General features: G+C 41.8%; 2 protein-coding genes across 7 annotated transcripts in view; one reads left to right on the forward strand and one right to left on the reverse strand.

The window, feature by feature from the left end:
* The window catches only part of LOC147009625 (serine/threonine-protein kinase 4-like), a 76,066-nt gene extending 58,075 nt beyond the window's left edge, over positions 1–17,991 (forward strand). For 3 of the 4 annotated variants that reach the window (XM_085862569.1, XM_085862570.1, XM_085862573.1), the window contains 6 exons: positions 6,167–6,334; positions 10,054–10,191; positions 10,396–10,521; positions 10,823–11,033; positions 12,336–12,523; positions 16,465–17,991. In XM_085862569.1, coding sequence (XP_085718695.1) covers positions 6,167–6,334; positions 10,054–10,191; positions 10,396–10,521; positions 10,823–11,033; positions 12,336–12,523; positions 16,465–16,623 — 990 coding nt within the window. In that variant the 3' untranslated portion in view covers positions 16,624–17,991. The remainder of the gene's footprint in view (positions 1–6,166; positions 6,335–10,053; positions 10,192–10,395; positions 10,522–10,822; positions 11,034–12,335; positions 12,524–16,464) is intronic. The other variant, XM_085862571.1, reaches the window with a different exon arrangement.
* A 60-nt stretch (positions 17,992–18,051) lies between these two features.
* The window catches only part of LOC147009626 (recombining binding protein suppressor of hairless-like protein), a 49,176-nt gene continuing 40,325 nt past the window's right edge, over positions 18,052–26,902 (reverse strand). For all 3 annotated transcript variants that reach the window (XM_085862567.1, XM_085862568.1, XM_085862566.1), the window contains 3 exons: positions 23,902–24,057; positions 23,609–23,712; positions 18,052–18,419 (listed from right to left, as the gene is read on the reverse strand). In XM_085862567.1, coding sequence (XP_085718693.1) covers positions 18,095–18,419; positions 23,609–23,712; positions 23,902–24,057 — 585 coding nt within the window. In that variant the 3' untranslated portion in view covers positions 18,052–18,094. The remainder of the gene's footprint in view (positions 18,420–23,608; positions 23,713–23,901; positions 24,058–26,902) is intronic.

Raw genomic sequence — 26,902 nt, forward strand, 5'->3', positions numbered from 1 at the left:
CCTCAGCGGTGGCGCGTGATTGGTCGAGATGAATTCCATGACGTGTCTCGGCGGCGGCACGTCATTGGAGGAACCGAAATCACGAGTCGCCTCAGCGGTGGCGCGTGATTGGTCGAGATGAATTCCGTGACGCGTCTCGGCGGCGGCACGTCATTGGAGGAACCGAAATCACGAGTCGCCTCAGCGGTGGCGCGTGATTGGTCGAGATGAATTCCGTGACGCGTCTCGGCGGCAGCACGTCATTGGAGGAACCGAAATCACGAGTCGCCTCAGCGGTGGCGCGTGATTGGTCGAGATGAATTCCGTGACGTGTCTCGGCGGCGGCACGTCATTGGAGGAACCGAAATCACGAGTCGCCTCAGCGGTGGCGCGTGATTGGTCGAGATGAATTCCGCTACGCGTGTCGGCGGCGGCACGTCATTGGAGGAACCTAAATCACTACTCGCGTCGGCCGCATGACTGGACAAAACAAAAACCGCTTCAGACAATTCGGAGGTGTTTTTTCTTCTCTCCTTCTGCCAAGTTCAGCCCTGCACGTGAATGAAGCACGACACCATTCAAACTATAGGTAAAGCTTCTGCGAGAAATATTGGGCTTTCCAAGTTTCAAACTCCAATTTTATCTGCGAGCCAGATGCAATCATCAAAAGAGCCATACCTGGCTCGCGAGCCACACGTTCCCGACCCCTGTTCTATGGGGTGTAAGTGATTCAGGGATAGTAAGGGACGAGGAAGGAGTTGTAGAAGAGAGAGAGAGAGGAGGAGGAAAAGGAGAAGAGAGAGAAGGAGGAGAGGGAGAAGAGAGAGGAGGAAAGAGAGAAGGAGGAGAGGGAGGAGAGGGAGGAAAGAGCGAGAATGAATAAAGATGAAAATATGGAAACCGGTGAGATTAAAAAAAGATTGGGGGTATTATAGAAAATAAATGAATCTCAACGCACCGAGGAGGAAAACAACGAATTGACAAGTCTCTTAGCAATATTTTCGGCGAGACTATTGACATCGTTTTCAGGGAGAAGATATTAAACGAGAAAGTGGAGATAAAGATTATATTATTGATGATGTTGGTGCGATTGACTGATTAAATTTTTTCATTTTTTTCTTAAATAAATGGAGGAGAGAGTGAAGGCATTTCTGAGAATTCTTTATGTTTTAAAAATTAGGATTCAAATGTGCATGTTGGAAACTAAAAAGGTTTTTGCACTCTGCAGGAATTTTTCTCATAAATAAATGAGTTATTGTCTCAAATGTAAAAAGAAAACTAATACTAAAAATATCTCATATTTTAAAAGTAAAAATAACAGGGTTATACAAAAAGGTATATGTTCGGTGTGTGAGTCAAAAAAGTGTCAATTTATCTCCAAACACAAACGTGGAGGAGATATACAAAAGTTTTTATCAGGAAGTAAATTTACAACTACTGGAATACCAGGGGAATTACATCTACCGGGATATTCTTTCTGTGGTCCAGGCACAAACTTGGATAAAAGATTAGATGAGGCAGACAATCCTAAACCATGGAGTAAACCCATCAAAAGGGTTGATGAGGTGTGCATGAGGCACGATATTGATTTTGGGAATACCACAACTTTGGAAGGAAAACATGAAGCCGATAGCGAAATGTTGTATAATTTGTCTCTGATACAAAATCCAACCTTGAGAGAAAAAGTTGATAGGTTCATAGTGAAAAAGATGATCAGTGCTAAATTGAAACTTGGACTTGGAAAGTCAAAAAGCTGAGACTCTAATGATGTCATTAAGATTGAAGATCAATTCGCTGATGAATTTCATAAACCAATTTTCACAAAGTTTCAGAGAAGGAAGGTTTATTCCAAGGAAGTTGATTATATCTGGACCCCTGATTTGATTGAACTCAATAATGATAAGGGGTACAAGTATGCTTTAACCGTTATCGATTTGAGGAGTAGATATGCGTAGGTTGTCCCTTTGAAAAACAAAACAGGTAATACTCTTATGTTAGCCTTTCAACAGATATTTAATAAAAGTAAGAGAAAACCCAAAAAATTGTGGACTGATGAGGGTAGAGAGTTTTATAACAAGACATTTATGAATTTTCTAAAAAAATAACAGTATTACATGATACAGTACCTTTTAATGAAGGAAAAGCCATTGTTATCGAACGTTTTAATCATACCTTAAAAGAGAGACTATATAAAAAATTCACACAACTCTGTTCTCCACAATGGCCATCTTTTATTCAGGATATTGTGGATAAGTATAATGACACGATTCACATGTCAACGAATATGAAACCATCAGAAACATTTACAAAATTAAAATATGAAAAAGAGATTCATGTCAAAAAGCCTAAGTTCAAAGTTGGTGATATCGTAAGAATATATAGATGGAAATCTCATTTTGAAAAGGGTTATACAAAGCGGTGGACGAATGAACTTTTTTAAATTGTTGATTTAATAGATACGGTTCCTTGGAATTATAAGATATATGATTTGGAAGGGGAAGAGATTTTAGGTTCATTTTATTCACAGGAATTACAAAAGACAAAACTGAGCAGATAATACCCATGGGAGTAATGGGTTGGCGCTTCACTCCCCCCTACTATACACTGTTGTGGACACTCGAGGGCCAAGTCCGAGGTCTATAACAGGTGGCATCTGCCGAGGGTTAAATAAAAATATGTGTGTCAAGGGGGGCGTTCTTAGATCTGTGAACTCAAAACACAGAATCCTCAACTGAATAGTCAAGGCTTAACGTGTGTGTGTGTGTGTGTGTGTGTGTGTGTGTGTGTGTGTGTGTGTGTGTGTGTGTGTGTGTGTGTGTGTGTGTGTGTGTGTGTGTGTGTGTGTGTGTGTGTGTGTGTGTGTGTGTGTGTGTGTGTGTGTGTGTGTGTGTGTGTGAGTGAGATAATATAACAGGGAGTATAATCAACCCTAACCCTCACAATCAAAATCTCAACCCCAACCCTCACATTCAAAATCTCAACCCCAACCCAACCCTCCCCCAACACAATATCTTTTTTAAAATACGTATTTCAACAATATATAGTTTTAATGTTTTTTTTCTCTTCTTCCAATTCTGTCTTTTAAAGCTTTCAGGTTTGATGAAGTAGAAAGGGGAAGTAAGAACCTTGCTGCATCTTCTTCCCAGAACTAACAATATATATATATATATATATATATATATATATATATATATATATATATATATATATATATATATATATATATATATATATATATATATACATACATATATATATATATATATATATATATATATATATATATATGTATATGTATATATATATATATATATGTATATATATATATATATATATATATATATATATATATATATATATATATATATATATATATATATATATATATATATATATATATACATATATATATACATATATATATATATTTCTCTTCTTCCAATTCTGTCTTTTAAGGCTTTCAGGTTTGATAAAGTAGAAAGGGGGGGGGAGGGGGGTTAAGAACTTTCTTGATATTGCTCTCAAGCACCATCCAACAAAACCACATCGATCGGTTGAGATCCCCAAGAGTCTTGGTAAAAACCACATTTCAAGTCTCCAAAATAAACCCAACTTTCCAAGTCTCCAAAAATATAACCATCTATCCAAGACTCCAAGGTAGAACCACAATTTGCAGAAATATTGTGGGTTTCATTGATAGATCTCACATGGTATAACTGTGGATCATCAAGGAAAACTCTATTTTTCCAATTTGTATGGGTTTCAGTAATAGATCTCACATCGTATAACTGTGGATCATCAAGGAAATCTCCATTTTTCAAAAGGTCTCAAATTTGTGAGTCTCCAAGGTAGGTTCCATATTTAGAACCATCTTGGCAGAACCCTTTTCCCGAGTCTCTAAGGTAGTTATTTAAACCATCAAGGCAGAACTCATTTACTGATTTTTTTTTTTTTTTTTTTTTTTTTTTTTTTTTTCAAAATTTGTGAGTCTTCAAGGTAAAACTTTTATTCAGGTTCATCAAGGTATAACTTGTTCAGTGGGTATTGTCTTGATAACTCGCAATGAGTACTATTGCTGTAAAACTTTTTCAGGATTTTGCTGGTCTCCAAGGTATAACTCTTTGGTTGGGTCATCAAGGTTGAGCTCGTTCTGTGGGACGTGGTCGATCACAAGGTCTTCAACCAAACCGACAATTTCGTCCCAAGTTGTGGCAAAAGCAGTATTTTCATTTTGTATTTCAGATACAATTTCCTGTGAGAGAAAATAATAATGTATTAATTAAGTGATTTAATTATTAAATGAGTCTATGCTTAAATCAAACTCTGTAAATAGGAAAATAAAATCTTACCTCAATTGATGAGGTTTGAATCCAGTTCATCAACTTGAAGGTTTCGTTCCATACAAGTAGTAGACCTCCCAGGAACTCCAAAGTCATCCCACTCAAGCGCAGCACAGCACTCCATTGTCAGTAAAAATATAAAATGTTTAAAATGGAGTCTGGGTTTGAAGCTTTTCTCAAGAAAGACTGGTTGCTATGGTTTCCCTGGGCAACCCCAGGCAAGCCCAGGCAAGCCTTGTGAGTCAGATGTTGTAATGTTGTTAGAATGGAGAATTTTTTTTTCAAAATGGAGGATTCTTTGAAAATTCACTGGGCAAGCACAGGCAAGCCTTGTGAGTCAGATGTTGTAATGTTGTTGGAATGGAGAATTTTTTTTCAAAATGGAGGATTCTTTGAAAATTCCCTGGGCAAAGCCCAGGCAAGCCTTCATTGGGAAATTTTTCAAAACTATAACATTCTAGAATTTTCTTGTGAATTCTTTGAGTCGGAGATGAACTGGAAATGATGTAAGAGTAGAAAGGGCTTACTAAAAGTGGGCGTGGCTCATAAAAATACCTCATGAAAAGTGGGTGGGGTTTAGTTTAAGTGGGCAGGGCTTAAGAAAAAGTGAGCGTGGCTTATGCAAAAATAATCTGAGGCTCAGGAGGTAGTCAAACAAGAACATTAAGAGAAGTTTATCATTTCATAATAACACAAAAGGGGTATCTTGAAATATAAAGATTCAAATGTTTTATTTTTAAATATTTTAGATGGGGATTATTGTGCAAAGAACATTAAACTATTGAAGGAATTTGCGAATGAACAAATCTTTATAGGTTCAATGAGTGAGCTAAACAATATGCATTGGTTATTTGAAAAAAGTGCTCCAAGGCTAAAAGGGGAAGTTATTAAAATCTCCATTCACTTACATGTTTTAGATATTTCTTTAGAATCACCTTTAACAAATCACAGTATATTCACCCTACTACTTTACTACTTCAACAAATCTTTATAGGTTCAATGAGTGAGCTAAACAACATGCATTGGTTGTTTGAAAAAAGTGCCCCTGGGTTAAAAGGGGAGACAAATAAATATACCTTGGGATAAAAAGGGGGTTTATTTTTTAGGGGGGGGGGGAAAAAATGAATTGCTGAGAATCCCCATTCACTTTACATGGAGAAAGTGAGCCAGAATCAGTATATTCACCTTACTAACATTACATTTTTGCGAAAAAACGATTCAACATGGATTGCAAGTCCTTCGACACAATCAATTAGTACTGCTGTAGTGGTGTCTCGTAGATGAAGCCAAATGACAACAACAATGGCACTTGGTAGAGCACATGCCTCCGCCAGGCTGAACAGTTTTTGTATCCCACTGATGGGCCGGATCTGCATCAGGACCTGAATCAAAATCTAATCAGCTTCTTCTTGTCACCGAAGCAATTCATCCACCAGTTTTGTCCTAACTCGTCCACAACTTTCTGAAGTATCATACTATGTATCGTTTTTGGCCCCATCTCTCAATGGTGAAGAATCGCCTTAACAGAATTAAAGAAGTTTTCGGATCCCGATCTTCACTGAAATCAAATCAATTTGTCCTTGTCACACATCCAACCTATCCACCAAATTTAGTCCGAATCTGTCCCTACTTTTTTGAGATTTCTTGCTCATAGACAAACAGACAGGGGTGAAAAACACAACCTCCGTCCACCTTAGGTTTTGAAGGTAATGTCTACAATATATGAACAGTGTCAAAAGACAAATCTATGTACTCTCACAGGGCCTCTTGGCCTGTTCAATGAATTTTGAATCAAAACTTTGTGTTTTCCATCTTGGATATTTACAATTCTCTGTGCACGTCTGCAGGATACAATGGCGAAGCGAAATACAGTGATTGGCACTCCGTTCTGGATGGCTCCAGAAGTCATACAAGAGATTGGTTACAACTGCTTGGCTGATGTTTGGTCTCTTGGGATTACAGCCATTGAAATGGCTGAGGGAAAACCTCCTTATGCTGACATCCATCCCATGCGGGTACGTATTCGCGAGCTTATTCATCCATATTGTTTTTGCAATGGCAGTTGCGTCATGAAATGATCAAACAAGCAGACGTCGTTTTATCCCAAATGTTTACAGAGACAGGTGACTCAGATCTGAAATGCATTTTGAGTTTTAATATGGCTTTCTGTGTTGTCTGTGCATGGTAAAATCTTGGTTATGGAGAGTTTATTTGGCAATTGGGAGGGGCACCGATCCTGCAAAGTAATTTTTCTTGATAAACTATTGTAAAACCCAGTTCTCCTGTCATGAAAACAACTTCATAAAAAATGCACAATGGATTTACATTTATACCAGAGGTTGATAATGGATGCAACTGTGAATACCCTCCAATAAATGAACAACAAATGAGTACTTGCTGCAAACATGCGATGACCCTTTAATACAGATCGGCTGTTGCGATTCTGAACAGGCCGACGGCTCATTCAAGTGCATCTCAACCTGAGGGATACAAGACCATTAGCTTGGTTAGCCAAGGGAGAAGAATGTCTTTTTACAGCGCGTGCGCTGTATACAATTGCATCGAGTTTGAAATGTCCCCGGTGTCATCTACCACGTCTCCGGTGGGTCCGGTGTCCCCCCCCCCCCCCACGTGCCTCAAGACAGCCAATGACGGCTGTCCGGTAGATGCAGTGCGTAACCTCGACGGAAATGGCGACAATTGACGGAAATACCCGAGTATTTCAATGGAAATTTGTGAAACTAATGTGTTATATATGTGAAAAACATTTAATTTATTGTTTGATGGAAAAAAACGAAGAAACGCTTCCCCCTCATGTACGAACGAAAGACGTCACTTCCGCCCACCATCGCATTTTGCGCCGATCGCCGAATGCTGAAAGCTAAGTTCTTCTTATTCTATCATTGTTTTGTGGTCCCCTGCCACGCTGTATTGAACGATTTCATTCCTTCTGTTATATATTTATATATATATATATATATATATATATATATATATATATATATATATATATATATATATATATATATATATATATATATACATATATATATATATATGTGCTTATCACAATAATAACAAGATTTTTACATTTCAAATATTAAGAACGCTTTTTAATTGTTTTTCAACTGAAAAAGCATAAATTGCATATTTTAACATTAGTGTACTCATTTGCTTCACCACACACATGTGCTGTATTGAAGGATTTCACTTTTTTTGTTTTTAATTTGATGACAAAATGGAACTTGGAAAGAGTGGTTGGCAGAGGGATTGATGGTTGCCTGCGTTTGCATTTGACATTCGTGGGATCTTGGAGTTGCAGTGGCGAAAGCTTGTAACTGTGGTGAGGCATAAAATGGCCAAATGTTTTTTTTTCTTTTGTTTTTTTGTTCTTTCATAAATGGCATACCTGGCTTAATGGGATGGTGTTTTGCTTGAAGCAACGCTGGGGGCAGGTGAATCGGGAACCAATTTCTTCCCACCTTCCTCCCAATACTAGACTGTACAATGGTGAGTGCACAGCCTCTGATCCATCCTGTGATCCACACATAGCAATGAACAATGGATGGCTAGCTTCTTTAAGTATTTACAAGGACAGACCTCAATTTCCCCACATTGAAATATGTTCAGTTTGATGTGACGTGTGACCTCTGTTCACCAATATATATTCTGCCCCAACTGAACAGAATCCCACAAACAGAGCAATGCCTTACTTCACGGCACTGATCTCAAACTCTGGTTTAAATGTCATTCGGACATTAAATTTGGAACAGTCGTACATGAAAGAATGCAAAAAGAAACCTCAGCAGCCCGTTTACCAACCAGAAAGGTTATATTGAAACAAATTGAAAGAGTGGACAATTTAGAATGTGTCCTATTTTACATTACTAGTACACCCACATATTGACAGGAAGGGTCATGCTATTATCGTCTATGGGGTATATAGATTATACTAGATCTAGGCTTGGGTCCATTAATTTGTTAGATCAGGTCAGGTATGGGAGCATGCGCCGGAGCAGCGTGTCATTGCGTCAACTTTCTGCCGGTACTCCAGGGGCCTCCGTCTGGCCATCCCCCAGGCAAATGCCTGGCCCATCCCCATCTCCTTGAGATGTTGATCAATCTGCTGCAACCACGAGGCACGTGGTCGGCCCATTGTCCTCTACTCACGAGGCTCCCTCGCTGAGAGAATCTGGTGAGCAGGATCGGCGTCGAAAACGAGCCACATGTCCATAAAGCCGCAGCTGACGCTCACGGACTATGCAGGTAACAAATCTCATTTGAGTCTCTCAGCAACCACTCGTTGTACACAAAGTCCGACCAGCGATAGCCAAGGATTCTCCGAAGAGAGTTGGTACCAAAGGAATTCAGTCTCCGTCTCAGATCCCTGGTCAGAGTCCAAGTCTCACATCCATAGAGCAAGACTGGAAGCACCAAGGACCTGAAGACTCGGACTTTCGTACTCTTGCACAGGTACGGGCAGGGCCACACCCCATAATCCACTGAATCCATGACTCCCCAGGCCCGACCCAGACGTCTGTTGACCTCTGGCTCACAGCCAGCAGAGACATGAATATCACTGCCAAGGTAAGTGAATCTCTCCGTGACCTCAACATCTTCGCCATAAGCAGGTACAGACAGGATAGCACCATCCAAAATGTTATTGAAAGCCTGGATATTAGTTTTGACCCAGGAAACCCATCATCCCAGCGGCTCTGACGACTCATTCAGCACCTCGAGGGCCCCCAAAAGGATATCTAAAGTCTCCGCAAAGATAACTGCATCATCTACAAAATCAAGGTCATTGATCTTGACATTCCCAAACGATGCACCGCAGCTTGATCTCTCCGACATCCTTCCCAGAATCCAGTCCATCCAAGCGCTGAAAAGTGTGGGGGGGCGGTACACACCCCCTGATGAACTCCAGTAACAACTGGAAATAAGTCAGAGATGGTATCACCACATTTCACAGCACTCTCAGTACAAGAGTATATTTATCTGTGGTGGATGCGATAAACATAGAATTCCTCAAGGATGTCGGGATTCCTCCAAATTTATTTCAGTTTAGTTTTAAACAGCAGTTGTGACTGCTTTAAAAGGTAATCATATGTGTTTGTGGTTTATAATATATATATATATATATATATATATATATATATATATATATATATATATATATATATATATATATATATATATATATATATATATTTTTTTTTTTTTTTTTACTTGTTGTGCTGTTGTCCCACAACAAGCTATTTATATGGCATTTGTCAGAGGAAAAAAAAACTCCTTGGGGAGAGGGGATATTATTCGTATTAATATTGTTTTGTAATTCGCATTAATATTCTATTATCATGAATGTTGTTATTACTTGTGTTATTAGAAGCGGCCTTGGAAATGCCATGATTAGCTATCTTAACACATATACACCTTCACATGGATATCACCCAAGGCAGAAAACCCCCTTCGTGAGGGGGGGGGGAATGAAGTGACTACAACGTCCATCATGTGACCCTTGGTCCTCTTGTCAACAGACGCCAAATTGTGTATTTTGGTGCGATTATGATGATTATTCAGAAAGTATGCTGAATAGTTCTGATTGGCTCCTGTTTTTGTGGCTCCCCACTGATCTGTCCTCACCATGGGACAAAGCTATTTATTTAACTACACAGTTATTTAAGCTTTTACAATGCCCCACTTGTCTCAACTTTTCTATCTCTTCTTCCTCAAGGCGATCTTCATGATTCCTACAAACCCTCCACCCACGTTCCGCCAGCCAGAGAGCTGGTCAGATGAATTTACAGACTTTGTGAGGAAGTGTCTCGTGAAAAACCCAGAGCATCGCGCGACTGCTACACAGCTACTTCAGGTTCTGTCTGCCAACTGCGTATTATCAAAATGGCACACTCTTCGTCATCATCCACCACAATTCTTCTTTGTTCTAATCCTTCCACTACCTGTTCATCCGTCATTATTTTGCTCCTTAATTCTGTGTTCCCACTTCTTTTTTTTTTTCCTTTATTGCGGTGCAGTTTTAAACCATGTTCATTTGCCACCCTGATCTCTATCACAGCACCCGTTCGTGCGCCAGGCCGTGCCGGTTCCCACGCTGCAGAACCTGGTTGCCGAGGCAATGGCTCAGAAGGCCCAGCGTCGCCAAAGCAATGACTCTGATGGAGAGGAGGAAGAAGACCTTTCGGTGATGCTTTCCCCATGGTCTCAAAAAGAAAAGTTGCCCTGTATTTGCAGACATGTTTTTTTTTCTGTAAATTTGGCCTCTTTGTACTTGAGCATATCTGCACCTGTTTGCATGATTTTACTTCATTCAGAGAGCTTTTATAATTTTGACATTCAGCCATTTCCCATTGAATCATCTTGTGAACCTTTTATCAACTTTGGTCATTCTCTGCTTGTCATTCCTGACAATGACTGCTTTGTCCTCGTCTACTTGCCACTGCCCCTCCATCGCCACATGGCTCCTCCATCATGGCTATCTTCAGGAGGATGATGTGGACACCGGCACGATGGTGAGGATGGAAGGGGAGGAAGGAGGTGGGGGCCATGGTGGACGAAGGACGATGCGTGTAGCTGGTGAGGGACCAGGCACAATGAGTGAGGGTCAGCGGACAATGTTGGAGTATGACACACTGGAACAGGAAATGGACACCATGCACATCAACACAGATGGGGACGAGGGAGGAACCATGAGAAGTGAGTTTCAAATGTGGGTTGCTGGGGGTGGTGGTGGTTCTTTGAAGTTTGCGTAACATCAAGTTCCATATGTCCATTTTGCATACCCTAAATATGTACGTTTTATATTTTTGTAGATTTTGGGGGTAGAGAGGTATCGTTTAAGTCAGAAGGATCTTGCAGCTAGTTTCCATTGTGAGATTATTATCTGTAGACAAATCTTCATCTTCCAACATCAAAGAGATTTGGTGTTATGATGTCAGAACCAGATGCAAGACTTTATATTTGGTGGATTTGTGCTTCTTTGCCGCATATCAATTTCTTGATATTGAACTGAATAATCGGTTTATTATTCCTGCTTTTTAATTTTTTTTAAACTTAAAAAAGGTTGAAAGTATGGCTTCCTGTAACAGAAGCGAATAGGATTGATTGGACGGAGCAGCATCACATGTACAGTAGATCAGATATCAGGTGGGCAGGCAAATGTTTGCAGCCTGAAGGTCATTAATGAGCCAACTTTGATTGACTTTACTATTCTCCTGAAATTAGCTCGACTTTGGGAGGATTCAAAATCGAGCATTTAACATACTGCTGCCTTTTTCGCGATTTGAACCCATGACCACCTTGTTCCCAGCCGAGTCACTACCGATTGGCCATCGCTGTACCCTTGCCCATTGATGCCACGATTATTGCGGCTTTGGCTATTTTGGGTGGTTTCTTACGAATGGCCAATTTAATCGTAACAATGAGTTTTATTTCTTAATACAATTTATTCTTATTTTCGTTTCATTCCCCCCTCAATATCAGCTGGTGAAGACTTGGAACATTTTTTTTTAATTCTCCCTGCTTCAAGAGTGCCCTTTCGTGCTGCAGGAGGGAATACTTTTGTAATCCGGATTGAGTCACTTGCCAACACCATGCTTTGAAGCAGAATGATACAACCCCAACCCCTAAAAAGAAATGACAACCCCAAAGTGATGATCGGAAGAACTCCTGTAGTTGTTTAAAGTCCACACACAGATCTACTTTATTATAGATCGTTCATTCTCAGATTTAACATCTATATACCTTGGCAACACTCGGAATTTGAACAAAGTTGTCTAATGTAACTAATGCTTTTATGTCTAGTTTAACCATTAGTCGATTTTATAACATGAACGTGGATCACGTCTAACTTAGAATTGGTGAATGGTTTTCGCAAGATTAGCATACTGTAACAACAAAGTCCTCGTGTGTGGGCATGTGCGCACGCAAAAGGCTCCTGATATTTTACTCATCAATTTATTTCCATTAACTTGCCTACCTGTCCCACTCCTAATTTAGGTATTGGTACCTCAAATGAAGCTCCTCGGCCCTCATTCCTCGACTACTTTGAGCAGAAGGAGAGGGAGGGACGACCGCCGGGCCAGGGAGGTCGCGGAAATCGTGGCGGCGGATCGGGAAATGCCGGTGGTCTGGATGGCAGCCCCTCACTGGATTTCCGCATCCCACTCGATGGAGACTTTGAGTTTGTAAGGACCCGAGTCTCCCATCGATCATAGTTTCATTCTTTTATTTCAACAGTTGAACTGTAATGTGTTTGAAACCGCAAATAGTGTCCACTCTGGAATTTTTAATTGGTTAAAAAGGTGCAGTGAGGTTTGTATTTAGTCTTAAAAAGGAATTTGGTCATTCTTCCAAAACATGGTGCTTGCACAATTATTGTATTGTTTGATCACTTTTGTTATCTTATAACTGGTGATACTTTGGTGGGGAAAGACATCGGAAGGAAATTGTTTTTTGAATCGTGTTTAGGCTCAGGGAGGAGCTTGAGCATAAATTGGATCAGGACTCAACAGAATAAAATGGACAGCAGTTTAAATTGATGGGGAGCAAAGTGAAGAAGAAGTTTAAAAAAAAAAAAATTTTTAATTTGTATGAAACAAAATGTACAAGGGAGTAATTGAAGTGAGGGTTATGGATGATGGGACAGATAATTAAAGACACGTTGTGGGTATGGGAAACATTCTAGGGAAAACCCCTGAAAAAAAAAAAAACGTCTTGGCCCAAAACTATTGAAGCCTGAGATGAAGGGTCGGAATAATTAGATAGGGCTTGAAAAAAATCCACAGGAGTGAGCACTCGATACAAAGAACAATCGACAATTAGAGAACATAAAATCTACAGTAGTACACACAAATCTGGGACGATTACTTGGCTTTTTGGAAGCAGATCTCTCAGAGGATTAAGAGGCCAGCTAACCTCTTAGCTGATCTCTCGGATCTGCTAGCAAAAGATCTCTTAGCAAAAGATCTTAGCAGATCTTTTGGAAGCAGATCTCTCGGAGGCCAGCTAACCAGAAATGGAATGTTTTTTTTTCCACTTAGGATGAGGCTTTGTCTGTTAGCATCAGGTTGGGTGTTTTATTTGCTCTCAATGTGACAATCCTGTATTCGGGTCTGATGTCCAAGATAAACATTTATGGTTCCTGAGACTTTTCATTCATACTTTCAATTGCGTGAATGTCGTACGGAGCCTGGTCAATCTGCTAATTAGCCCCCATTAGACCTGGTATACATATGCACATCATTTTGTTTCGCGATACAATAAAATATGGCCGACTGGCGGCCATTTTAGTTGTAAAAATCCCGATGTTGAACACGTCCTTAAGCATTTCTCGGACATGCATTTACCAATGTTGTTCAAACTTGGCACTCAGATAATGAATAATGGCTTACATGTACAAGTCTTTTTTTCTTCTTTTTTTTTCGAGATAAGATCGAAGATGGCTGATTGGCATCCATTTTTGGTTCACGAAAAAATATTTTTACGAAAAAAATAAGTGACCACTATATTCGTTATTGTTGTCTGTCTGTCTGTCTGTCCCGAGCATAGCTCCGTGGGTTTTGATCCGATCCTGATAAAATTTTGGTGGGAGGTTTATATCATGATCTAGTTGTGTTTTCCTGAAAATGGGCATAGTGCGCCCATTATGGGTGGAGCCATGCCCAAAAAACGTGTTTTTAGGGGGTAGCCGATTTCAATTTGCATCTTCTCTTTGGGGGTTTGTCGAATCTGGCAAGAATTTCAGTATTTGGTTAGCCCAATGGCACCTGCATAGCCCCACGGAGTTCGTTTTTTTTTTTTTTTTTTTTTTTTTTTTCATTTTCGTCCCAAGGTCAAGGTCACAAGGTCACGAACTTAGAAAATTGCGATTTTGACATAAAAATCCATCTCCGAGGGGTTTGTCGAATCTAGCAGGGGTTTTGCTATTTGGTTAGCCCAATGGCACCTGCATAGCCCCACGGAGCTCGGTTTTTCATTTTCATCCCAAGGTCAAGGTCACAAGGTTAAAGTCACAAGGTCATGAACTTAGAAAATTTAGAATTTTGACATAAAAATCATACGACCACCCAAACTTTGAGAGCTAGGATGACAATATTTTTTATGCATAATCTTGAGGTCATTCCCCACCTAAAGTCTTGAAACCATTTTGCTCTATCTCGAACACCTTGCCCGTGGCGACACCTTAAAGTTTGTTTTTACGCTGATTTCATCAAAGTATGGATAATCCGAGGAGTGTGAAATGCCATATAGCCTATATGACGTTATATTGTTCCTGGAATGTTCCAGAGGAAGTTTTGCACCAAAGGTCATAATCCTTGACCTTTGACCTTTAAAGTTCACAAAGGTCACATTTTCAAAGTTGTGGGAATCGAACCGGGTTTTCGACCTTCTTCGACGAGCTAACTCCATTAAGCTATAACACGTATCCTGTTTCCTTATTTTAATGTCCACAACATTGTTTTGGGACCTTTAAAGGTTATGCAAAGGTCAAATTTTTAAAGTTGTTGAACGAAACCGGGTTTTTGACATTTTGCAGCTAATAACCTGTCACTCGTACCACATCGTGTTGATCATTTTTATAACTTGGTCAAACATTATCATATTGTCTCATCCTTGACTTCTGAAACAATCTACATCGTCAAATACCACTCGTGAACCATCGTCGTCTTCAGACTTGTGTTACTTAAATGTGTCTCCAACTATTTCTTCGACATACATGGTCCGATTTTTTTTTTTTTTGTTCAAACTTGGCAGAAGCACAGTACATGATGGCATACATGTGCACCTCACTTTCCCATATTTTCCAGAGTATAAACCGTGGCTGTGTATTAACTGCACCCCCAACTTTTACCATTTTGTGCCGATAAAAAGTGTGGTTTATACACTGGAAAATACGGTATTTTGTGATCTGATCAAAGATGGCTGGTAGACTGGTGGTCATTTTAGCTGTAAATAAACATGGGCGAGCCCTTCAACTCCATACAGCAAAATTACTAAAATAACGGGGGCTGTGACGTTTTTTTCCTTGTTTTTCTCAATTGTAAATTTATCTCGGATAGCCTCAGCCAATCTGGGTGACCTCCAAAGTGGATGAGAGCATCGTAATTTCAACACCAGATTCAGATCAAGTGTCTGCTCTTTGGATATTCCAAGTGTGAATCCAATGAATACATTTTTAGCTTATCTGGACTTGGAATTCCAGATAAGGTATTGTCATCGTGCATTACCGTCCATCTCCTATTTCATCTTTTCCAGCCAAACTGCAGGGCTGATCTGGCTGAAATTTGGCAGCAAGGTTTCTCTTCTGACTGGTAACAGGAATTGAAAAGCTCGTTCCGGTCACCTAACTTTAAGTAGGTAAAAATGGCCTATTTAGTAAATTCCTTCAAAAATCTTCTTCTCCAGACCCACTAGTCAGAATGCTACCAAATTTTGGTTACAACATTAGGCCAGGGTATGGACGTTAAATTGTAGAGGTCATTCCGATCACGTTACCAGAAGTGTGTCAAAATGGCTGCCTTAATTTTTGGAAAACAATTGTGTAAACTCCTTTAAAGAAAATCTTCTTCTCCAGACCCAGCAGTCAGAATGCCACCAAATTTGGTTTATATAAGGACAGGGTCCTGATAAATTGCGGAGACCATGCCGGCCATAAATTGCGTGACTGGAAGCGTGTCAAGATGGCCAACTTCGTCAACTTTTTTGGAAAATTGCGTAAATTCCTTCAAAAATATTTTTCTCCAGACACACCAGTCAGAAGACTACCAAATTTGGTTTACAACATTAGGCCAGGGCCCAGATAAGCTACAGGTCCAGTGGTCCTATTTTTATTCATTTTCTCATTATTAACATGCATCGTAATCCATTTGACACAATGTTTGGCAATTGCTACCAAATCAATTATATTTGAGTGAAGAGCCAATGATGTTATATTTGCACTGTAAAGATGGAAATAAATCTAAATTGCACAAATTCATTGTTCAGGAAATCAATGACAGACTAACTAACAGCAATGCTTGTATCAACAATGAACTTTTGGCTTTTTATTATTATTATTTTTAAAGCATTTTTATCAATCGTTGTAGCTCCCGATTCTAACACTGACCCTCCCCTCCCCACTTCCCAGTTGAAGTCTCTGAGCTATGATGAACTCCAAATGCGCCTTGCCGCCCTGGATCCACTCATGGAGCGGGAGATCGAAGAACTCAGGCAGAGGTACCAAGCCAAACGGCAACCCATCTTGGATGCTATCGACACAAAGAAACGTCGTCTACAAAACTTTTAACCACTTCCTCTCTCTGCACTTCTTCTTCCCCAAATCATACCAGCCAAACGTCCTTCGGCGTGTAAAGCAATGAGGATTTGAACTTGGAAATTGGAAAATGAACAGAAGGTGAAGCAGATAGAACTCCTCTTCTGCTCACCTTGACATTGAAAATCATCCCCCATCTCCCTAACCGTTTTCTCGATCATGCAATAAATCCCTGTTCTTCATTGCACGGCCCGCAAGTCACAGGCGGCTCCTGATGGCCTAAAGTGCGGCCTCTGATGTGCGGCTGAAAATACACAAATGTGAAAATCGCCTATCTTAACCTGCCATAAATGCTCTCAAATTGACCCAATGGTTTCAAATGAGTGTTCCAACGTGAAGCATAAAAGTAATATAATTACATGAGGATATGGTTGCAGTGTACAAACAATTATGCTTACAGCCCAGTTAACCACAACAAATAAGAGTAGGTTGAGGCGGGGCCTAATAGCAACCATTATGGAGTCCTGCAGGTGGTGTAGCGGCTCTCACACCGATGTCTTATCGGCAAAAGTGGCCCCCCTCTCAACCAATCGTGAAGATTACTGCATTAAATGAATGTAAAGGAAGTGAACTGAAGGCAAGCAGTTTTATCATATCACGTCTTCCTGCCTGGATTCTCTCCTACCCTTTCCTCCCTACATCCTCGTCTCAAGCTGCTTACTGCCTGTCCTCCCCTTTCTCCAGCCATTCCTCTGCAATTCTCTCCTTCGTTACCACTCCAAGATTTCTCAAAGCTGTCTCAAGAATCGCCATCATGTTTGTAAGACTATTTAACACACGGTGTCTCATTCCATTATGGGACAGCAGATGAGCATGTGAGCTAGCAGAAGAGAATCTAAATGACTTCTATCCTCTCTGTTTGTCACAATCTTTTTGGTCCTCTGAAAATATTTGGACCCTAATGAGGGGAGGGGTTACAAAAAAGCAATAATTCTTTCTTTTTAATTCTGCAATGTATTCCTACGTGGATGTAAAAACTCATTTCCAAACTTTTTTTTTAGCTTGTGAAATTGAACCCACTGCACCTCGCAAGCATTTTATGCACCGCCAGGTTACGGCAGTATCCCAAAGGTCTGCGGTCGAAATGGAAAACGGCAGGGCACCTCCTGAGAGCATAGGCGGATGCTTGTTGGATGGATCTGCGTAGAAAACCGCAAGGATGAAATGAACGTTTTGAACCAAACATGCTGCGAGCTTAGATTTTTGCTTTCCTAACTTATTGCTAATAGCTCCAGCCTCATGTTCAGCTCTCCTGGCTGATGCTTTTGTTAGGACGGCATGTCTAATTTATTTTGATGCAATTGTTTTTCTTTAAAAAAAACAAATAAAACATTGTATGCATTTTGGGTGTACTAAATCCCAAGTCGAAACTTTCATGTAGATGGTAGTATGCTGTATATATTTTTATTTTTTGGTTTGGGGGGGGGGGGGGAGGGATTAACTACTACGAGAGGTTGAATCGACTTTTCGAGAACTCGTCGTGCAGGGCACTCAACCAAGCGTCCGTGGTCTTCTGACTCCCAGTCCACTTTCCTCCTGCCACACGTGGGTATGCACTCATGTTTCTGGGGGGAAGCGCTTGGTTCTGGCGAGGCGTGAGGGTGAGCAGTGGGTTTTCTGGGCTGAAGGTGATGGTAAAATGCGTTGGAAAGGTGAGAGAGTCATGGGGTCGAGATAGAGACAAGGGCACCCTCAATGGCCTGGTCTGGAGATCATCCGAGGAAAATGCTGATACGTCAGGCACCGTGCAGATGAGGGAATTTGGAGGTCTGATGAAGTTGGACAAGTCAGTCAGTTGAGGGAAAGGAAGTGAAGGGAAAGAGGGATGTTAGAGGAAATAGAAAAATGCTTTTCCACCGAATCGAATGGCACCATTTATCTCGCAGCAAAATTTCTTAAAGCCGGAATTTCTAAAACTCTCGTCAACAATTGATCTAAATACTATACAGTATTGATCAAAGGCATAAACAAAATTTGAATGTAAAAAAGAATATACTATTACCACTGTTACATTAACATTCCACCACTTAGTGGGGTCAGCCCAGGAAACGGTCTTATTGGACTACGTTTTCACAAACCGACTGGCCAGGCCTGACATTAGACTGAAAGTGGCAGGAATTTGTAATTTGTTCAGGTTGCTGGCAATAGCTCGCTAACTCTTCATGAAGGACGCTGTGGAATCTTTAACATCCACCAACTAATACTGGCAGATGGAACGCCCAGTTTAAGGTCCATCCGTAGGACGACATATACATTAATGCCTTGCTCTGCCTGCAAAACACCGGAATGACAATTTAGAGCTGGGCTGAGAACCCCCCCCCCCCCCCACTTGCAAGATAGCCAAGAGTTATGCACACTTGCCTCTCGGCTGTCTCGCCTGAGTTTGAATCTCAGACCAGCTATAAAGTCATCTTGGTGTTTCGCAGGCAGTGCAATTTGTGTGTGTGCTGTCCTTTGGACAGATGTTATGCTGGGCGTCCCATTTACCAGCATGAGTTGTCAGACAATACAAATCCCATGGTGTCCTTTGTGAAGAGTAGGCGAGCTAGGACTTTGACCAAATTCCTGCTCCAACCTACAAAGGGACATTTCAGCAGCATAGCCACATTCCCAGCAAATTATGCTGCCTGTAGTCAAATGCTACACTTCAAATAAGAATCCTCCTTCACCTCTCCAATCTCAGTCTCTGAGTGAAGTAAAGGGCAATAGCTCGGGTTGGGCACACATCGACTTTTTCTCTGTTGTCCCATTGAAAGGAGTGTTTTTATGGCCATTTTTCACGCTGATCACGAATCTGTTGAAATTTTTGACCTCGGATGATGTCTTAGTAAGACATTCTTTACTTAAGATGTCTTAGTTAGATGTAAGATGTTTGATGTTAGATTTACTTTACTTAGATGTAAGATGTCTTACTAAGACATCATCCTCGGTCAAAAATTTCAACGGATTCGTGATCAGCGTGAAAAATGGCCATAAAAAAACTCCTTTTAACGGGACAACAGAGAAAAAGTCAATGTGTGCCCAACCCTAATATTACATGCCCAAGTAAGCCATAATTATCAAATTTTACCTGAAAAGTGAGTAAATTTGGCGGCCATTTTGAATTTTTGCATTTTACCAACCTAAGACATCATCCTATGTCAAAAAGTTCAATGGATTCATGATCAGCATGAAATTTGGCCATAAAAAAACACTCCTTTCATAAAAAGTATGGTTGTATGCCCAACCCTAGCAATACCCACACCGAGCCAGTATCCTCGAGGAAGTGACTGATAACCAGTGCCTGGGGTATTAATTTTATACTTGGAAATCATTCTGCAGTTGTACCTAATTGCCAACTCCTTGTCACAAAGTTCTGACCGTGCTCACGCCATTTTGCGTTTTCATTGATGGTTAAATTATAGCACCTAAAATTGTCATGAAATGAATTGCTAATAATTTTGAAATACTGATCTAGGTCAGAGTGAAATTGTAAATTATAAAATTCATGTAGTACAGAATGACAGATCAGGGGACTTCCAGCTGTAACATTCTGAGCATTTTGCGCTCATTTCCCTCTCGTGGTGTTGCAAAGTGATCAGTCATTTGGTACATTTTCAGAAATCCTGTTGCCATGTTGGATTTCCGTGTAACTTTTGTGAATTAAAAAAAAAACAAAAACAAACAACTAACTAGTGATGGCTGGGATGATGAAACGACAATTGGTAAACAATGAACGATTTATGAATACACACCAAATTTTTGATGTTGACATGATTGACCCTGTAATGCCTTACCTCCAAGCTTTGAGTTATCTATAAATTTAGAAAGCCATCTAATAACTCCACTATTCAAATCACTTAAATAAAATAAGATTAATCGCATGTCTGTCTGTTGGGTCGTCGAATGAGTCAAAAAAAAATTGAGATTTTTTTTTCCTACCCTTATTGTCGGGTTTTGTGAAAAGCCTGGTGTTGGCGCAGTGGTTAGGGCAGCGGCTTGGGATCCAAAAGGTCCTGAGTTCAAGCCCCGTTGGGCCACTGAATTAATACACCAGGGGGTTGACTCAGCCTGTCATCCTTCCGAGGTCGGCGAAGTGAGTACCAGTGTACTGGGCCGGTGTATACCCCGGTTAAAATAGGTGTACCATATCCCTGTGTCGTAAGAGGCGACCAGGGTTGCATCAGGAAGGGCATCCGGCGTAAAACATGTGCCAAATCACTATGCAGATCATACGGATGATCCGCTGTGGCGACCCCTAACGGGAGCAGCCGAAAGAAGAAGATTGTCGGGTTTTGTGCGTGTGCGTGTGCGCGCGCATGCAACGCGAGGCTCCACAACACAAACCAGCAAACCGATTTCAATGAAACTTGGCGAACAGGTGCCATATGGGCTGGGAGTGTGTGCGTTTGAATTTTGTTGTGAAGCAACCACCCGTTGCCCAGCAACGGGACTTTGAAATATTTTTAAAATCAAAAATCGGCTTCCAGGCTTTTATGCGCACTATAATCAACCTCTTTGTCAAAAATTTCCAGCCGGATCCTATGAAAACTGTCAGAGATGATAGACTTTGAATGAACCCTGGTTGAAAACAATAAAAAAACGAAGTTCGTTATATCTCAGAGACCGAGTCAGATATACATGAAACTGGTATGGTAGGTTCATGGTATGTCCTAGTTATGTGAGAGAACCGTTGCTATGGACCTAGAAACGGCCGAAAAACCTCAATGTGGGGGTATTTTAACGAAAAAAACAATGCAGCATTAACCCTTGAAGCTAGAATCATGAATTTTCTTGTGCTTAATCCTCAGGTCATTCCCCATTGAACGGGCCCATCGCATCAGGTCAGGTTCGACTACCCATGTCCGCCTACCGGCTTGTCTCCATCTGTTTGTTCGCAAGGACCGCTGGACCGACAACCACCAAATTTGGCACACAGCCCAAATCTGATCCAATGATTGTCTTAAGGGTATTTCCACCCACCACCTGAGACTTTAAAGATCACTTTGCTGGCTTTTTAATTTATATGCAATCTCATTGGTTAACAGATATCATGTGACATATAACACGGCCAAAGGCCAGCACACCTAATTAGTCGAGCAGTGTCTTCCACCCATTGGCTCACTGCACTCCTGACCTGACGCCACACACAATTGGAACCTAACTAAATAAATAATATGTTCACCATTTTCATGCTGCAGTAAGCCAAAGCTATCTGCTGCGGTAAGTGGTGCACAGTATGTTCGTATTCGCAATCGCCACGCAATGCCCGTCCCTTGAAGATGTATGGTTTTAAAATAGCGTTGTATAACTCCATAACGGATCAATTTGCTATGAGAAATGAAACCTTACAATGATCGCGCTTTCTGCCTCCGTCACGGCTTCCATCCGTCCAACAGTTTTTACATAAAGATTCATTATTACCTGTGACTGGACATTTGATATCTGATATAGCTTAAAGGGGAACAAAACACTCAGACCACCTCGATGCTAATTTATCCCTTGTGACTTTTTTTCCGATTTATAAAGTTGGTAATTTTGCAACTAAAAGTCTAAATCATCATCTTCTTCTTCTTTCTCACACTTTGCCATGATGCCACACTCGGAAGTCGACCACCATATTCGTATTATAATTCCGGGTTGTTGCATTGTGGTACGATTGAACTCCACGGGCGAATAATTTTCGATTTTCCACAAATATGCCGATAGTCGATACATCCTTGGCGGTTGTATGGTACAGTATGATCATCCACCACGATTGAGAGAGGATGCTGTGCTGTGCCGTGTCCTTGCTGTTGTGCCTTGTCCGTGCTGCTGTGCCGTGTTGTGGTCCCCACAATTAAGCGGAAGAAACAACCGTCGCTTTAACTGTTGCACAATCTCTGCTGAGCGACTCGCACATTGTGCACGAGCAATTTGAGTTGTGGCACGGGACAAATGGTATCCCGGGAAAGTGTTAAATGGGATGATCCCATAACACACAGGACACCTGGTCAGCCTGCGACGGTGGGGCAAAGCATTTGTGACCCATTTTGTCTGTGGTGTCCGAGGTGCCTGGGCGGTGTCTCTATGTGCTGTGGCCATTTTGTCTGCAAGTGCTGTGGCCTTACTGGAGTTATAGAACTGATTTATCAACACTCCTTTACCCACTGGTGTTCTGGCTCTCCTGCCCCTGCACAGTTTCCCCCTATCCCCACCCCATTGGTTCTCCTGCCCCCGATCCGCCTGCCCCATTCAGAGCCCTGCCGGCTCTCTTGTTTCCCACTTCTCAGTACCCCCACCTGGGCAACGCTGGGTAACCCTGCTAGTTATAAATAATAATGGTCTGCGTACTCACTACTAACTATGACAGGTAATTGGAAAATAATTAATGATTTCAATATTCTCTGCAGAATGTCCACCTTCATATTGCACCTTGTATTTTGGCTGACAGGTTGGTGCAGAGGCAGCACACTTACACTGTAGTTGTCTATTCGTGGTTCATTTCCCCACGTAACTATAAACTGGCGGATCGCGAGAATCCTCAGATGGAGGCAGACGAACCAAAGAGAAGAAGAAAAAGATTGGTGCTGCACAGGCACTGCATTGCATAGTCAACTGCGTCATCCATCGGATGGCCGTTAAGCTCGGTGTCCCATCTGCCAGCAGTTGGTGGACGTTACAGATCCCACATTGTCTTCCGTAAAGTGCACGCGTTATCGCTGGCACCGTGAACAAATTAATTCCTGCCTCAGCTGCGATTCGCCACAGGTCTGGTCTTGGGTATTCTTTGATACCAGGTTGCAGCGCTGGCTGTCTCAGAGTGTGGTTAATATGCAGGCAACTGCTCCAACACAACGAATACACGCACTCGGGTGTTCGCACATCATATGTCAAAGGCCGTCTTCAACGCCAAAGAATAACCATAGCATCCGATTTGGTAATCTACCATGAAAAATACATTGTAATGAGTTGTGATCAAACATCATGAATGTCTTACCGGAATACAGTTTCCATGGGAATTTCTCCAAAGCAAATGCAAAGTCCAGTATCTAAGCCCTCGCCCAGGATTTCAAGCCTGGCTCCATCACCCACACTGCTCAGCTTGGGATAGGGTGGGGGAAGGAGGGGCAGAAAAGATTGTTGAGTCGATTTGATGGTGAAAACTTTTTCTGTTCCCCTCTCGTTACCAATTTTTACTCGGGAATGAATTGGCTCAAACATGGCACTTTGTTTCATAAGAATGCCTTTCTTATAACGGCAAAGTAAGTGTGTTCATCTTGTCTGGAAAACCTGCAATGAGAGAGCAGTGGGGATCGGAGAGGCAAGAGGAGTTGGGGGTCCAAGCGATTGGTAGAAGGATATGTCTGTTGTCTCAGTACCGATGATAGTCCAGCTAGAACTATCAGAGAGGATCTGACGACAGGCATCCCCTGGACAAGGGGTGGCCTAGGGGAAAGGAATAAAATCCACATTAGGTATTGGTTAAGACGAACAATTTTTGAGATGTGGGCACCCTTTCACTCAGAACATTAAAAACTGCGTAGCATCAGCTTCAGCCATTGCAAGTGATGCTCACGACTGGATGGCAGGTTTTTCATCAGCAAATAACCACCTTTATTGGGAATTTGGTCATTTAATGCACCTATGGTGGGTCGGCACAATCTTCATTTCTCAGCTCAGCAGTTGCATCAGCATGTGTTCGCATGATGCATCATCGATTCATGCATATGAGGCAAGACCAACACTGTATAGGATTAGTCAATTAAACATGCTTAACGAGTGAGCCAAAGGAATGATGCGCTTTGCTTGTGACCCAACCACTTCAACTTCACTCTTTAGAATGTTTTGCATAAACTCAATTAGTTTGCCACACATTTTATATCGCTCTCATTCTTGTGTTATTCACATATTCTGGCTCGTGGACATAAATATGGATCCACATGAGTTAAATTTAGATATCAGAAATTAAATCTCAAAACTCTGTCCTGGGTGAGTAAAGGTCCTATTTTTGACACAGCAGTGGCCACCTACTGGCTCAGGTAGCAAATTCATGCCTCAACTTCGGCAAGGAGAGGTATCGCAAACCGACCAGCATGACCCCGAGCCAAGCACCTGCTTTGGCGGAACCATCGCTCTAACACAGAGCATGGTAATCTCTATCGAGTGCAGCCTGGAGTTGCAAGTTGCATCATTGGTTGGGACGCGGGTATGCCGCTGATACAGTGTCCCCCTTACCAGTACACTGGTGCTCATTTTGCCAACCTCGGAAGGATGACAGGCTGAGTCAACCTCCTGGTGTGTATTAATTCAAGTGGCCAACGGGGCTTGAACTCAGGACCTAAGAATCCCAAGCTGCGACCCTAACCACGAAGCCAACACCAGGCTTTCCTGCATGGTACTACTGCACATATATATATATATATATATATATATATATATATATATATATATATATATATATATATATATATATATATATATATATATATATATATCTCTTCTTCTTTCGGCTGCTCCCGTTCGGGGTCGCCACAGCGGATCATCTGTGTCCATTTCGCTCTATCCTCCACATCTTCCATTGACACTCCAACCACCCGCATGTCCGCCCTCACCGCATCCATGAACCTCTTCTCTGGCCTTGCTCTTCTCCTCCTATCTGGCGGCTCCATCCTCAGCATCCTTCTCCCGATATACTCCGCTTCCCTCCTGTGTACATGTCCAAACCATCTCAATCTCGCCTCTCTCACTTTGTCTCCAAACCGTCCTGCCTGCGCTGTCCCTCTACTATACTCATTCCTTATCCTGTCCATCCTTGTCACTCCCAACGAGAATCGCAGCATCTTTAACTCTGCCACCTCCAGCTCCGCTTCCTGTCTTTTTGTTAGCGCCACCGCCTCCTAACCATACAACATAGCTGGTCTCACTACCGTCTTATATACTTTCCCATTCACTCTTGCAGCTACCCTACTGTCAAAAATCACTCCTGCAACACTTCACCACCCACTCCATCCTGCCTGCACTCTCTTTTTCACTTCTCGACCACACTCTCCGTTACTTTGGACAGTTGATCCCAAATATTTAAACCCATCCACCTTCCCCACCTCAACTCCTTGCAACCGCACCACCACCACCCTCCCTCAGATTTACGCACATGTACTCCATCTTACTCCTACTGACTATCATTCCCCTTCTCTCCAATGCGTACCTCCACCTCTCGAGGCTCGCCTCAGCCTGCTCCCTACTCTCCCTACAGATCATGATGTCATCTGCGAACATCATAGTCCATGGGGACTCCAGTCTGATCTCGTCCGTCAACCTGTCCATCACCATTGCAAACAGGAAAGGGCTCAGAGTTGATCCTTGGTGCAATCCCACTTTAACCTTAAACCGGTCCGTCATTCCTCCCGCACACCTCACCGCTGTCACACTGTCCTCATGCATATCCTGCACCATCCTCACATACTTCTCCACCACTCCTGACTTCCTCATACAATACCACAACTCCTCTCTTGGCACCCTATCGTAAGCTTTCTCTAAATCCACAAACACACAATGTAACTCCTTCTGGCCTTCCTTATACTTCTCCATCAACATTCTCAAAGGAAACATTGCATCAGTGGTGCTCTTTCCTGGCATAAGTGCATATTGCTGCTCACAAATCATCACCTCTCCTCTCAACTGAGCTTCCACTACTCTTTCCCATAACTTCCTGGTGTGGCTTAACAACTTTATCCCTCTGTAATTACCACAGCTCTGCACATCACCCTTGTTATTAAAAATCGGAACCAGTACACTTAATCTCCACTCCTCCGGCATCCTCTCACTTTCCAAGATTTTATAAAACAATATGGTTAAAAACCCCACTGCAATTTCTCCTAAACACTTCCATGCCTCCACTGGTATACCATCTGGGCCAACCGCCTTTCCACTCTTCAACCTCTTCATAGCAGTCCTCACTTCATCCTTACTGATCCACTATCTCCACATCTTCCGTCTGTCTCTGTCTCTGTCTCTGTCTCTCTCGCTCCTCAAAATACCCCATCCACCTTCTCAACACACTCTCCTCGCTTGTCAGCACATTCCCATTTGCGTCCTTTATCACCCGAACCTGCAGCACATCCTTCCCAGCTCGGTCCCTCTGTCTTGCCAATCGGTATAAATCCTTTTCCCCTTCTTTTGTATCCAATTTCTCATACAGTTCGCCAAATGCCTTTTCCTTAGCCTTTGCCACCTCTCTCTTTGCCTTTCGCCACTACTCCTTGTACTCCTGCCGACTTTCTTCATCTCTGAC

This window comes from Eptatretus burgeri, chromosome 17 (genome assembly GCF_056783735.1).
Source record: "Eptatretus burgeri isolate ZD-2024b chromosome 17, Ebu_testis_v1, whole genome shotgun sequence".
Taxonomy (NCBI): domain Eukaryota; kingdom Metazoa; phylum Chordata; class Myxini; order Myxiniformes; family Myxinidae; genus Eptatretus; species Eptatretus burgeri.